Source organism: Vombatus ursinus, unplaced genomic scaffold (assembly GCF_900497805.2).
Source record: "Vombatus ursinus unplaced genomic scaffold, bare-nosed wombat genome assembly UNPS02009918.1, whole genome shotgun sequence".
Lineage (NCBI taxonomy): Eukaryota > Metazoa > Chordata > Mammalia > Diprotodontia > Vombatidae > Vombatus > Vombatus ursinus.
The window spans coordinates 1,044,367-1,059,606 of record NW_020949696.1 but is presented as its reverse complement, the minus strand read 5'-3'; the positions used below and the strand labels follow the sequence as shown (position 1 = coordinate 1,059,606).

Genomic DNA, 15,240 nt, shown 5'->3' with positions numbered 1-15,240 from the left:
CAAGTTACTGATCCTAATGTTTGCTGAAGTGTAAAATTGAATGCAAAACAATAGAATTTAAATATCTTGATTTCATACTTCAGAGAAGTTTGTAGCATATAAAATATTTTTTTCTGCTTTTACTAGTAGTTCTTAACTTTTTTTCCATATAGAACAATAACCCTTTAAAAAAGTACTGAATGGCTGGCCATCATAACTATGTGGGAAGAAAAGGGGGGCTTTGGGGACCAAAGGGAAAGTTTCTGTCGACTAATATGGCAGCATCAAAACCCTTTGCAGCACTCCTCAGAAGAACAGACATACCTCCTGAAATCACCCCCCTCAACTCCACTGAAAATTGCAAGAACTTGTTTGAGAACTACCAATCTGCATACTATAACCAGATGTCCCCCAAAGTATTTTGTGTATTCCTAGATTTGCTAATGTTTCATAATAAGCCAATGTTTCTAATACATTAGTATTACACCTTCATTCAGACAAGTTTTAATGTACATGCTTTATTAAACCTATAGTATTTTTATGTTTTCTGTAGGCTATTCTTTAAAAAGTGATATGTATTTTAGGGGCAGCTAGATGGTGCAGTGGATAGAGCACTGGCCCTGGCGTCAGGAGGACCTGAGTTCAAATCAGACCTCAGACACACGATACTCACTAGCTGTGTGACCCTGGGTGAGTCACTTAATTGTGACCCCAATTGTATTGCAAAAAAAAAAAAAAGAATTATTTCAGACTGACATTCTGTACACGAGTCTGTTGAAAATATGATGATGAAAGCTAAATTTGGCTTGACCAAGAATAGTTTTATTATAATATTTCTGAATTATGGGGCTAGAATTAAAACTGTAAAGAAAAAATAGAACAGTTTTATCACATAGGAACACCTAAAAGTTGAATAATTTTTCAGCTGCATATTTCTGGTTCTGAGATTGACTCATTCTGAATTTCTAATCATGGTGTTCAACATGGAGACAAATGGTGCAAAACAAATTTAGCCCACTTCATTCCTAGCCAGCTCTGCCCAAGCCTCTTTTCCTTAACCTCAGTGACCCAAAAATGAACACACAAAAAACAGCAACTAAGATCCTTTTGCTCTGTGTGACACAAATTCTGTTTAGGGAAAATCTGCTACTAATTTGTGAAATCTTTTTTTGTTGAGGAGTGTGCAGTCAGCCATACAGCAAAACAATTGTTGCATTAAAAATTTTTCATTATAGTTTAGGTTATTTACATTTATGGATTTGGAACCAGAATAAATGCATTTACAAAATGACTAACTGGAAAGGAAAAAGATATTTATTTTTTATAAGTTGCTGGACCCCAGATTAAGAACCCATAAAGGAAACTGTAAGAGAATGATTTTAAGTGTGCCAGTCCTCCAGTCGGCATCCCCTCAGCCCCTTTGTCACAAAACCCATTGCAAAAAAATATTAAAAAAGGTCCTGGTAGGGGAGTCTCTTCCCCTCCCTAGGCCTCAGTTTCCCTATCACTAAAATCTTTAGGTTGGATTAGATCAGAGTTCTTCACCTTTTTTGTGCCTGGTAAAACCTATGGACCCCTTCTTAGACTAATATTTATTGCTTGCATTTAATTAAAGGAGATGCCAAATTTTATTAGCGGTTAGTGAAAATAAAGATGTGAGGTTTTTTCCTATACAAGTTAGTCCCCTGAAATTTCTCCATGGACTCCTTGTGAGTTCAAAGACCCCAGGCTGAAGAAAACTGAATTAGATTTTTACTAAGGGCCTTCCTGGCTCTGACATTCAGTGTCCTAAGGGCCCTCCTAGCTCTTACATCCTGTGTTCTAAGGACCCTCTCAACTCTGACCTTCTGAGCTCTAATGGCCCACCCACCTCTGACATTTTATGTTCTAAGGCCCTCTCAGCTCTGACTTTTCTGTTCTATGATTTTCTGGGCTGTTGAAAACATACATAGATAAATACTGATTATTTTATAGTCCAAGACACTTATAATCTGTGTGACCCCAGGCAAGTGACTTTAACCTGTTTGCTCTAATTTTCTCATCTGTAAAATGAGTTGGAAAAGGAAATGGCAAAAACCACTCTTGTATTTTTGCCAAGAAAACCCCAAATGAGGTCACGGAGAGTTGGATACAACTGAAAACGACTGAACAACAACAACAATTTCTATTCATGAAGTCCTATCTTAGAACATAGAGCTGAGACCTCATAACATAGAACCTAGAATTTCAGAGTTAGAAGGGACCAAAGAGCATAAAACATAAAATATCGAAGGTGGAAAAGTCCTTAGGACATAGAACACAGAATATCAGAGCTCAGACCCAAGAACATAGGATGTCAGAGCTGAACGGGAATAATATCAGAGCTGGAGGAGCCCTTAGAAAGTAGATCATAGTTCATAGTATCATCCTGGCACTTACAGACCTCCTAGTGGTGTGAAAAGTTTTTTAAGAGGGTATACGGAAAGGGTAACTAGGTGGTGCAGCAGATAGAACACCGACCCTGAAGTCAGGAGGACCTGAGTTCAAATCTGGCCTCAGACACTTGACACTTACTAACTGTATGACCCTGGGCAAGTCACTTAACCCCATTGCCTAGCCAAGGGAAAAAAAAAAAGAGGGTATATAGTAATGATTTTTATTTGATTTTTTTGGAATTAATATCCAGTCAATGAAGTTACAAAATTTTTCATTTGCACTTGGAGACTTTTATCCCATTCATACTTTTCTTTATGGAAAATTAATCTTATTTTATTTTTATGCGCCCCATCATGGTCATCTCTGGAATTTATTTCCTTTCATATCGAATGAGGTATAAAGTAAGAGTACTGAATCCTGAAAGTCAAAGGGTATGGGTACAGAAAAGGGTTAGGAATCTATGATCTAGATCTTGAAGGGAACTCGGAGGTCATCTAGCCTAACTACTCTGTGAGGAAACTAAGTCCCAGAAATGACTTGCCCAAGGTCACACAGTGACCAAGTGGTAGTTATGATTCCAACTCAGATTTTATAACTCCAACTTCAGCACTCTCTACACTTTATCAAGCAGGTAGATCCTGTCTCAGGAATATTGGTTGCCATGGTATTTATTTAGAAAGGATTTGCAGGGAGAATCCTGCAGTGTTTAATGAATGTTTAACAACCTACTCTCCAAAACAAAACAAAACAAAACAGAACAAAAAAAGGGACACACTTTTAAGTTTAACATTTCCTCCGTCACTTTCTTAAATCTAGACACTCAACATAACAATAAATCAAGCCATAATTTGTAGTGTCTGATAATTTTGGAGGTCTGAATGCTTGCTCTGAAAATTTAACAATCAGCTCTAGGCTCTGGCTCCAGCCCCTCTCTGTTTGGATACCCCCAGTGAGTGCTTAAAGTAAGCTCTATGTTGTTGGTGGATTGATTGCATCCATATTCTGATCCTTATGTCAAATCTGTCATACGGACTGTATACTCAGGTGGTCTTAAATGGCCTTCTCAGGCAGTCTCTTCCCTCTCCCTGGACCCATTGAGCATGGGTGACCCTTTGGGAGTTCCAGAGCTCCTCAGGTCTCAAAGTACCATATTGAGATTACAGCTGTGTGATCAAAAACTTCTCTCTCCTCTTGAGCCTTAGAAATGGGAATTGTTGCTATCTTGAAGCAGGAACTGCCAACCAAGTCTGGTTTACTGACCAAGCTAAGGTGCCCATCCTACAGAATGTCACATTTTGGGTGGAGTCCCGAGTTGGAAACAGGACAGCTGTGTCCCCAGAAATCACCCTGGCACTCTACGGGGCCTGTAAGTATCTGTGGGCTTTCCATTTGCTTTGCAAGTTGTGGTTTGTGTCTGCCTTGATGGTCCCCATCCTGGAGCCCCCCATCCCTAGAGATTTTCAAGTGAAGACTGGATAGCCATTTTTTTTCCCAGGTGCTAGCAAGCATAGATTAAACTAGATGACCTCTGAGGTCCATATGAGTCTTAGAGTTGTAGGATTTTAAGTAGCATTTAGAGGGGAAGGAATCTCAGAGCTTGTGGAGACTAACCTCCTCTTCTTGCAGGAAAAGAAACCACAAGCAAAGACTTACCCAAGGTCTTACAGCCAGTAAATAGCAGAGCTTGGCTTTGAACCAGGGCTCTCTGATTAAATCCAACCACTTTCCTGTTACACTGCATAGATTTTGTACCATACGACAGTTCCTCTTCCCCGAGGAAAGGGTGAGGCTGAGAAACATTAAAGGACCTGAAGTTAAGACAGAGTTGTAGCTCAAGTCAAGGGCCCTTTCAGGAGGCAGAAACCATAGAAACATGGAGGACGGGCTCTAGAGACAAGGGGACCTTGAAGTGAGCCGACAGCTGCCCCTGATGGGAAGCATCTCATGTGATGTCTCATGAAACAGTAGCCAATGATGTGGTTTCCAGGGTCTAGTCACCTAAGAGCTTGGATTAGGGTGAGAGGCAGTAATAATGAGTAGACCAAGCTGGGTAGATACTACACGTGGAACATGGCTGGAACAGCAAGTGAGGGGCAGAAGTAAGGGCAAATTCACCATCGTGCTTTTGGGAAATGTGCCGTTTCCCTGTGTCCTTTCTCCTCATTCCTTTAATTGTATGAGCACTGTGTATTTAAGTCCATATGATTGTGATTTCAGTCAAGTTTGACCCTCCCAATGGAGAGATGACTATCTCCAAGCTCCATGGCCAACTCATGATAAAATGGGAGATCCCTGAAAAACAAGAGGATGCAATAGCTGAATATCGTTACAGGACGTGGAATGGAACATGGGAACAGGTGAGCCAGGCCCACCTCAGGAGCCAGATCTTCAGTGATAATTAGCTGTCAATCCCAAAGGAGGAGCAGGCCCCAGGGGAGCCATCTTGTACTCCCTGGTGGAATGGAGAGGAAAGGTACCTGACATGGGAGTCAGGAGACTACTCAGCCCCAGCCTAACTCGGGAATCTTGGGCAAATATCTTCTCTGCTCTAGACCTCAGTTTCCATATTGGCAAAATGAAGGGGTTGTACCTTCTGAAGTCCCTCCCAGCTCAGACATCCCAGCTTTGACATTCTTGTTCTAAGGACCCTCTAGCTCTTATATTCTATGTTCTAAGGTCCCTCCTAGCCCTGACATCCTGTGTTGTAAGGTCCCTCCCAGTTCTGACATTCTGTGTTCTAACGGCCCTCTAGCACTTACATTCTATGTTCTAAGGTCCCTAAGGCATTCTTTTGTAAGTCATTGATGGGTTATGCTCTGCGTGAAGGGGACTTCCACATTGGGAGTTGCTCATGATGACAAAAATCACCTCTTGATAGGTCAGTTCTAAGGAATGCCACTTGCCAGGTCAAAAACTATTTCTACAGTCACTCTGAATACCTCTTTCCCTGCTCTCTGTGTGACTATGTGTCTAGCACCAAAATGCTAATGATAAACATTATCTCATTCCAGGGAGATTGTGGAGCCCAGATGAACTCTGATTTTGGTGAGAACATGGGACCTGAAGCTTCCATGGCCCTAGTGGGGAAATATAGCCCTCTTCCCTAGCAATTGCTCATTTGTCCAATAGGTGGCAATACAGGAGAACAGTGTATTGATTAAGTAAAAAGGCCATTCTCTGTCTCATTTCTTATTAAGCCTTAATCACTGAACGGGGCTCTGCCTCAGTCAAACTGAGACCTGTTAAAGACCTTGGCTTGAAAAGGCTAAGGTCTCTTGGGGAGGGAGGAGAGGGAGGTGGAGAAAATTTAAAACTGAAAAGCTTATGGAAATGAATGTGGAAAACTAAAAATAAATTAATTAATTTTAAACAAAGAAAAAAAGAAAAGAAAAGGTCAAGGTCCCCATTGCATCCTGGGCCATCCCCAGTCATCCTGATCTCTTATCTTGCCACTGGACCCAGATGGCTCTAGAGGAGAAAGTGAGGCTGGTGACTTTGCACAGCCCTTCCTCCTTAAATCCAATTCACCTTCACGTCATGGCATCACCTCCCTGATGTCATGGTCCTCTTCGAGAATGAAGGACAAACAACAACATGTTGGAAATAGCCCTTCACTGGGAGGTAGTTCTGGGTTCTAGTTCCAATTCTCCCACTAATTTACTGTGTGACTCAGGGCAAGTTGCTTAACACCTCTGGGTCTAAATTTTACTCAGAGAGGGGAGAGAGGGGAGGCTGGATTAGATCTATGAAGTCCCTGCCACCTGCAATATTCTTTATTTTAAGGTCCTGTCAAGATCTGGATTGTAAGGGCCCTCCCAATTCTGACATTCTTTTTTTTTTTAATTTTGGTGAGGCAATCAGGGTTAAGTGACTTGCCCAGGGTCACACAGCTAGTAAGTAGATTCTATTTTATAGAATCAAAAATTCAGAATAGGAAGGAACCTTAGATGTCATCCTATCTATCCCACTCATTGTACAGATGAGAATACTGAGGCCCAGAAAGATAAAGTGACTTCCCAGTTCACACAGGTAGCTAGCAGCCAAGCCAGTGTTTGAACCTAAGTCTTCTGCCTCCATGCCCAATGCTATGTTCATTAGGTCAGTTAAATTTTGTAGGAGTGATTGGCCTGAGGGAGAAATGAAGAGGTGAGTGAGCCATTGAGAAGATGGGCTTGGCTGGAGCAGGGCCAGCCTGGGGAGGCCACTGTAGAGGGACTGGCTAGGTACCTAGGGAACCTTCTCACTAGTCAGCCAACTAACCACTATGGCCCCTGGACATTCTTTAGAAACCTGCAGTCTCCACTTAGAAGCCCCTGTTGCCTATGAAATTCAGCTCCGCCGCCACAAAAGAGCCTCCCCGACTGGTCAGTGGAGTGACTGGAGCAAGTCCATTTGCATTCCTGCTGGTAAGAAGTTGGCACCGCTTCCTGCCATAGGTCCATCCTATAGGTCCTCTCTGGGACATTCACAGTCTTCCCATCCCTCTCAGTTGGCATTCTGTGTCCTAACCCCCATTCCACTGCTGACATTCCATGTTCTAAGGGTCCTCCTGGGCTTTAATACTCTATGTTCTAAGCTCCCTTCCAATGCTAACATTCTCCAAGGGATCTTCTATTGCTAACAGTCTTTGACTTGACACTGATAAATGATTTGATGTGCAAAATGTAATCCTCTCTTTACAGAAATTCCAGAGGTGAATTACACAGTGGGAAAACTCGATAATGACGGAAAGAGGGACCTCATCCTTGACTGGGAGGTACTTTTGTCAATGGTGGAGACCTCACTGACAGTCAATGGGAAAAGCACTAGTCTGGGAGACAATAGCCCTGGGTTCTGGTCCTCCGAATTCACCAATCACTTATAGCCTTGGACAAGTCCCTTCTCTTCCGATGTAGTTTAGCCACAAATTAAAGGGAGATGATACTCTCAGCTTGGTCTCCTTCCCAGGATGCTGTGAGGATGAGTAGAATATGGACAGAAAAGCCCTCTGAGATCTTCCACTTGCCCTGTAAGAATGTGAGGCATCATCATGATTAAATCCTGCAGTCCAGGATTTAACTGCATTTAACTGTAACAGCTTTGGATTCCCACAAAAGGAAGGGAGGGGATGAGTTTCTTCTGGGCTTCTTAGCTGTGCTTTGCCTTTTCTAATGGTTTGTATAAAGCTTCTAAATGAACTCACTCTGAAGATAGACTGTGTGAGAGATGGCTCAGTGTCCCCACCTCTGAACTTGTCCCTTTCACTCCCAAGCAGCCCAGGCCAGTGAAGCTGCCCCCCAACTGTGTGGAAAAAGTGAATTTCAGCCTTGTTCTTAGGATGCTTTCCTGCCCCTGCAAACAAAAGTTCGAGAAGAAAGTGAAGCTGGAGAAAGTGATCCGAGTTTCTGGGGCAGAGTATGAAGTCATTATCCAAACCCAGGGAACCATTGGGCCACAGCTAAACAGGACGTTCCGAATCCCTGCTGATGTCAACTCAGGTAAGTGAGGGGAGGGGTGGGGTTGCCTGTGGGAGACTACACTGGGGACACAAGCAGAAAAACTGAACACTGGTAAGAAGAGTGTTAGAGCCGGGAGGACCTGCATGACAGAGTTTCAGGGCTGAGAAATGCCTTAGACATTGGAGAGGAAGATGGGAAAGGAGAAGGGAATAAGCACTTATTAAGCCTACTCTGAGCCAGGCACTCTGCTAAGTGTTTACAAATATTACCTCATTTGATCCTCACAACAACCTACGAGGTAGGGGCTATTACTATTCCCAGTTTAGAGTAGAGGAAACTGAGGCGAGTAGGGGATAACTGAGTTGTCCAGGGTCACATAGCTAGGAACTGTCCGAGGCTGGATTTGAACTCAGATCTTCCTGACTTCAGGCCCAGCGCTCTGTCTACTATACCACCTAGATGGGAGGTGAGCTTAACATCTTAGTTGAGAAGAACCTTAGAGACTTAGAACATAGAATGTAAGAGTTAGAGGACAGAAAGTCAGAGCTTCAAAGAACGTTAGAAATTGGAATGTCAGAAATGGACCTAGCACATAGACCACAAAATGTAAGAGCTGAAAAGGACCATGGAATACAGAACTTAGAATGCTGGAGTTGGAAGGAACTTTACAATATAGAATACAGAATGGAAGTAATCTTTAAACATAAGGTGTCAGAGCCAGGAGGGTCCTTAGAACAGGGAATGTCAGAACTGGGAGAGCCCCTTAGAACACAGTACGTCAGAACTGGGAGGGTCCTTAGAACACAGAATGACACAGCTGAAATGTAAGATATGGAGCATTGTATATTAGAATTGGAAGTCTCAAACACAACACAGGGAAGAATAAAATCTTAGAACATAGAACATCAAATATAGAAGGAACCTTAGAACACAGATCAATCAACAAACCTTTATTAAGGGCTTACTATGTACTAGGCACTGTACTAAGCTCTGGGAATACAAAGAAAGGCCAAAATGCAAAAATAGTTCCTGCTCTCAAGGAGGTCACACACTGCTGAGGGAGACAAATTGTAAATAAAATAGGTACATACAATCCACATCTAGAGCAGAAGGAAGATATCTTTAGAGGGGAAGGTCCAAGTGTGGGAGGACTGACAATGTCTCCTGCAATTGAGCCAGAGATGTGAAGAGTTGTGGGTGAGGTGGGAAGGCCCTCTAGGCATGGGGCAAGGTCAATGCAAAGACTGAGAGGTGGGAGATGAGGTCATGTGTTCAGAATGCCTTAAAGGCCTAGTCCATTCCTACCTTGTTTATGGGAGTTGAAGTCTGCCTTTGGGCACTAACCCTCTAACAAGGTCATTCTCCTGAAGGTCTGTGTAACTAACAAACCATGTGAGTTGTCTACCTGAAAGTTGGTTAAAGAGATAAGCTAGGTGATAAATAAATCCATTTTGTTTATTCCCTTAAGTTAGCGACATGTACATGGAGCCAGAGCTTTAACTCTGACTGAATCAAGCAATTTTAGGAGGACATTTAAACCCTAACTCAGGATGTCTATGTTACTCAGATTTATGGTCTCTATATATGTTTAACCATAGCATGAGAAAGAAATTTTCTTAATTGAATAGGTTGTAAATACAATAAGATAGGAGAATGTCAAAGTGTAAATTATAGATCCAGGATACCTGTGTCTCTTTTACCATTAACATGACACAACATAGCATATGTCCATAAAATACCAAGATAAGAAAAATCCCATTATTCAAGGTGGTGTCTGGGTTAAAAGGGCCTTAGTGGTCATAAACAAAAGAATGCTTTTGATTAACTTTAACTGTTGACACAGGAAGGGGCATTCTTAGCTCACGCAGAAAGAAAAGATTAATTCACATTTTAGGCCCTTATTGGGGCTCAATTGATCTTAAAAGATCAGAGTCAGTATGAGGAAGGTCATTGTTTCCCTCCATCTTCTCTTCCATGTCTCTCTTGGTGACTGGCGTCTAGCATTTGAGCTGCAGCTATGGCTTAATGGAAGGAGTACAAATCCCAGAATTGCTGCTTCAGAGTTCTGTGACCTTAGTCAAATCACTTAATTTCTTTGAGACTCAGTTTTCCCATCTATCAAATGGGGATAATATCCAATAATCCCTGACTGCCCAACATATTCCCTGCCCTTCCCCCATCCCATCCCAAGGCTACTGTGAGGAAATGAAGAGAATAGATGAGGAGAGGATATAAACTGTAAAGCACCTTGCAGACTTATGTAACACACCTTGTAAATGACAATGGGTGCTGTAATGGTTGAAGGAATATGATTATCTTTTAATGTTTCTTCAGGTTTTATCCAGGATGCAAAGTTTCTGAACATCAGCACCTCAGAAGACAACGTGACAATGCAGTGGTTGTCTTTACAAAGAAAGGTCAAGAGGTACTGCATTGAATGGTACCCCTATCTTACCAACTGGACAAATATCACGTGTTCCCTGAAGAGCGTCGGGAAAGAAAAAAATAATAGAAAAGGTATAGCCAAAAGGACAGTGCTAACTGCGTCCTGTCTTTATAGACATTGAGAGAATGTCAAGAGCTGGGAGGGACCTTAGAACATAGGATGTCAGAGCTGGGATTCAGTCGATAGGTCAACTAGCATTTATTAGCTTTCTCCTGTGTTCAGGCACTGTGCTAAGTGCTAAGGATACAAAGAAAGGCAAAAGACAATCCCTGATCTCAAGGAGCTCCCAGTCTTAACTGGAGACATAACATGAAAGCAACTATGAAAAAACAAGATATAGACAGGGGAGTGGTCTCAGAGGTAAAGCACTAAGATTCAGGAGAACTATAAAAGGCTTCTTACAGAAGGTGGGTCTTTAACTGAGAATTGATGGAAGCCAGGAAAGCTAGGAGTGAGAGATGAGGAAGGAGATTGTTCCAGGCATGGGGGACAGTCAGTGCAAATGCCTGAAGTCAGGAGATGGCAAACAGAACAGTGTTCAAGCAATAGCAAGGAAGATAGGGTCACTGGATTGCTGAAGGGTGTAGTAAAGTATAAGAAAATTGGAAAGGAAGAAAGGGGCCAGGCTGTGAAGGGTTTTATTTATATTGGACCCTGGAGGTAAAAGTAAGCCTTTGAGGTTTATTAAGGCAGCTAGGGGCTGTAGGCAGTGGAATCAGGAAGACGGAAGTTCAAATCTAGCCTAAAATACTTACCAGCTCTGTGATCCTGGGCAGGTTACTTAACCTCTGTCTGCTTCAGTTTCCTTAACCTGAAAAAAATGGGACTATAATAGCACCTACCTCTCAGGGTGGTTATACAGATTAACTGAGATACTATTTGTAAAAAGCATTTAGCATAAGGGGCAACTAGGTGGCACAGCAGATAGAGCACCGGCCCTGGAGACAGGAGGACCTGAGTTCAAATCTGGCCTCAGATACATAACACTCAGTAGCTGTGTGACTCTGGGCAAGTCACTTAACCCCAAATACCTCACAAAAACAAAACAAACAAAACACTTAGTGTAGTCTCTGTCACATATAAATGCTTATTCCCTTCTCCTATTGAATGGTTGGAGTGCCATGGTCAGATCTGCACTCTAGGAAGATTAATTTGATAGCTGACTGGAGTGGGGAGCAGAGAGACCACCCAGCAGGCCATTGCAATGGTGCAGGTGCAAGGCGATGAGGTCCCCGTCACTGTGTTAGAGTGACTGCAGTGACGCCGGGGAGAAGGAGCGCACACAAGAGAGATATTATGAAAGAAGAAAGGCTAGGACCCTCAAAATACAGAATATCAGGTCTGGAAGAGTTCAGTCTGACAATCAGATTAAGAGAGCTGGGAAGGAAGGGCCTTAAAGACATTCAAGTCCACCCCCACCCTTCCCTTTATAGAAGAGAATGCTGAGGCCCAGAGGAGGCATTATTGAAAGAAATCTCATACAAAATGCAAGCCTGCTCAATTTCTCTTCTCAAACAGTGATAAATGTAGCTCCTGAGGGTATCAAGGCCAATCACCTGTGATCACACCATTCATAACACCTAGATAATCACTCTGCACCTAGCTTCCCCAGCTCTCCAAAGTGTTCTGTAAACATCGATTCTCACCCTAGGGAGAGGCCCATCCTACACCTGGCATGATGCTACTTGAGACCTTAAAGAGTGGGTGTGAAACGCTAATTGACACTGGGAACAATAATCCTCTCTCCTATGTGAATAGCCCCAGGCAGTTTTACCAAGCATTTCCCCGTCTCTTCTGCTCCCTAGAGCCCAGGGGAAAAGGCAAGAGAGGAGCTGTAGGTCTCATTTTACATCTAGGATTACTGAGGTTCTCCCAGTGGCAGAGGTGGGCTCTCTCCTCAGTGGGACCAAGGTGCCTCTCTTAAAATGAAGGATGCACCAGATTTCTGGGCCAATGATAATGCCCGGTGCTGGGCCAGAATTTAGATTAATGACAGGTTTATTTCTTTTTCTGGAAGAAATTTGCCAAATAGTCACACAATTAACCAGACAGAATATTGGAGTCTTATTTGACTTTCTAGTAACTCTAAAGGCAGTGCAATCCTATTGTCATCAGAAGGAGGCTGATCTGCGAAAGTTTTTGCTGGCTGGACTGCCCATGGCTCCGAATACCTAGGACAGTGCACCTGGTGCCTTGAAGGTGCTCAATAGCTGCTCGTTAATTAATTGACCTTTCTGAATACTACCTGCCTTTCTGTTTCCTTCCTACTCAAGCCCTATCTCTTCTCGTAAGCCTTTCCCAACCACACTAATCAGTCAATTAAATAATATTAATTAAGTACTATGGCTTAGATTCTGGGCTAGGCATTGGGGACTTAGGGGGAAAACCCCAAAACAGTCTGTTCCCTTATGGAGCTTAAATTCTGTTGGAGGAAACAGCACTCACACAATATGAAACACATACAAAGTACATTCAGGGTCATTTCAGTGCATGGGAGGCATGCCTAGCAGCTGAGAGGACACAGAAAGGAGTCAGATGGGAAGTGGCTGCTGAGCTGAGTTGCCTCTTTTCTTTCTTTCTTTCTTTGTGTTTTTGTTTTTAGGCAATTGGTGCTAAGTGACTTGCCCAGGGTCACACAGTCAGTAAGTGTCAAGTGTTTGGTCTGAGGCTGGATTTGAACTCAGGTCCTCTTGACTTCAGGGCCAGTGCTCTGTCCATTGCACCACCTGGCTGTCCCCTGATGTCTCTTTTCTCTGAATCCCCTGGACCTTCGTGCCTAGCCCTCTTCTACAACCTATATTTCATCTTGCCCCATATTTTAGCAATCTGTGACCATGCCTTGTTTCCCCTGAGAGACTCATCGAGGGCAAAGATCATATATTATTTTTCTTTATTAAGCCAATGCAGAGGTCAGTCCAAATCCCTGTTCACAGGTGGTGTTTTCTGAATGACTAACAAATTTCTCCCTGCTCTGATGTTCTTTTCCCCAACAGTGACATATAGCTGGGATAAAGCTTTTGGAATCATGGACCCTGGAAAGTGTTACCGGATCAATATTTATGCTTCAGACAAACCCCAAAACCCTCATTCCTGGGTCACTGTCTTTTCTGTGCACCATTTCAGTGGGGATGGTAAGTCTATACCTATCTTCCAAAGGAGAAATCAGGCCTTGGGATCCAGGCAGCATAGAGGATTTGGGGATATCTGGTACTAGGTACCAAGACAGTAGAACTTCAGCTCGTAGAGTTGAGCTCAGGGGGATCCTTTGAGATCCATTAGCCAAGGTATGCTAAACTTCGTACTATCAATCTCTCTGGCAGTCTTGAGAAGGCTGTGGACCCTTTCTCAGAATCGTTTAAAAAAATGATTGAAGGAAGTCCTAACTTTTAGCTAGCAGTTAGTGAAAATAATGTAATTTTTTTCCCATCCAATTTCATGGACTCCCTGGAATCTATCCATGGATCCTTTGGGAGTCTATGGACTCAGAAAGAAATCATTCAAATATCAAGGAGTCATAGTCATAATTATCCAGGATTTAGCAGCTTTTACATTAAAGGACCAGAGGGCTTGGGATATGACATTCCAGGATGCAAAGGAGCTTGGATTATAACCAAAAAGCAACTACCCAGCAAAACTGAACATAATCTTTCAGGGGAGTCTGTAGACTCTAGATTAAGAAGCCCTGACCTAGTCCCACCTCCTAACTTTAGGGGAAGCTGAGGCTAAGAAAGGGAAAGGACTTACCTTTGCATCTATGGATTTGCCGATCAGGTTGTATTCTCCTCTACCTCATCCTTTCTGACCCAGCCCAAAGGCAACCTCCCCCAGGGAGCCTTCCCTATTTCTCCCTTCTCAAAAGGTTTCTTCCCTACTCTACATCTCCACAACCCTACATCTGTCCCTCTCCTGTGTTCTTCATCCCATCCTATCCCTAATTATAGTTCAGTGTGTCCCTGTAGGACTTATGCTATACTATCTGATTGCAAGTTGGCTGAAGGCTAGGACAGACCCTTATCCATCCCTATCACCCTCAGAGCAGCCTGTACCCAGTAGCTACTTCTTGAATGTGGGCTGATTGATTGAACGAATGAATGAATGAAATGCAAACCTGCCCTCTGTCAGACTTTCTCTTTGGGTGACCAGAATCTTAGTTTTTTTGTTTGTTTGTTTGTTTGTTTTTTTGTAAGGCAATTGGGGTTAAGTGATTTGCCCAAGGTCACACAGCTAGTATGTGTCAAGTGTTTGGTCTGAGGTCAGATTTGAACTCGGGTCCTCCTGACCTCAGGGCCGGTGCTCTATCCACTGTGCCACCTAGCTGCCCCAGAGTCTTAGTTTCTGATATGTAAAACAAGGGGGGGGGGGTTGGGTGGAGGGGATAGGGGGGTGGGATTAGATGTCCTCTAAAGTCCCTCCCGGCTCCAACTCTATGATTCTTCCATTTAGTTGGCCCTCCTGTGGTCATTCCCATTCTCCCATCCCAGGACTTCTTTTGGGGTTTTTTTGTATTTCATTAATAAGATGGATAGTTTTCTCCTCCTGAAAACTGGGTTTCAGAAGCTGTCCCCTCACCTCTGCTAATATTCTCAGTTTTGAAAGCTGGGCCCAGTTACTTCACAGTGAGAAGAACGATAGCCCACGAGGTAACCCTGGAATGGAATCCTTCCCCACTCAGCAAGTGCCCCGGAGTACTGGAGAAATATGTCATCTACTGCTGGAATGAAGCCAACAACAAAACCATCCGTAGGTTGGAAATTACATTTAACACCTGCCTGGCAGTATATTCTATGGTCTGTGTCTCAAGGGCCTGTCCTATCAAGTCCTTTCTATCTCCTATGTCTTCTTTTCTGAGAGCCCTTCCAGATCTCACATTCTCTTTCCTCTTGTCCCTCTAAACTCTGACATTCCATGTTCTAAAGGCCCTCCCAGCTCTGACATCCTGTGTCCTAAGGGCCCTCCCAGCTC

At 43.2% G+C, this 15,240-nt stretch overlaps 1 protein-coding gene across 4 annotated transcripts in view; it reads left to right on the top strand.

Moving 5' to 3' along the window:
• Positions 1–15,240, top strand: part of IL12RB1 (interleukin 12 receptor subunit beta 1) — a 36,969-nt gene that overhangs the window by 15,952 nt on the left and 5,777 nt on the right. Inside the window, exons 4-12 of one of the 4 annotated variants that reach the window (XM_027853298.1) lie at positions 3,591–3,760; positions 4,612–4,751; positions 5,406–5,439; positions 6,681–6,800; positions 7,077–7,150; positions 7,649–7,871; positions 10,167–10,349; positions 13,272–13,409; positions 14,866–15,018. In XM_027853298.1, coding sequence (XP_027709099.1) covers positions 3,591–3,760; positions 4,612–4,751; positions 5,406–5,439; positions 6,681–6,800; positions 7,077–7,150; positions 7,649–7,871; positions 10,167–10,349; positions 13,272–13,409; positions 14,866–15,018 — 1,235 coding nt within the window. Of the gene's footprint in view, positions 1–3,590; positions 3,761–4,611; positions 4,752–5,405; positions 5,440–6,680; positions 6,801–7,076; positions 7,151–7,645; positions 7,872–10,166; positions 10,350–13,271; positions 13,410–14,865; positions 15,019–15,240 lie in introns of all 4 variants that reach the window. The other 3 variants (XM_027853297.1, XM_027853300.1, XM_027853299.1) reach the window with 3 other exon arrangements.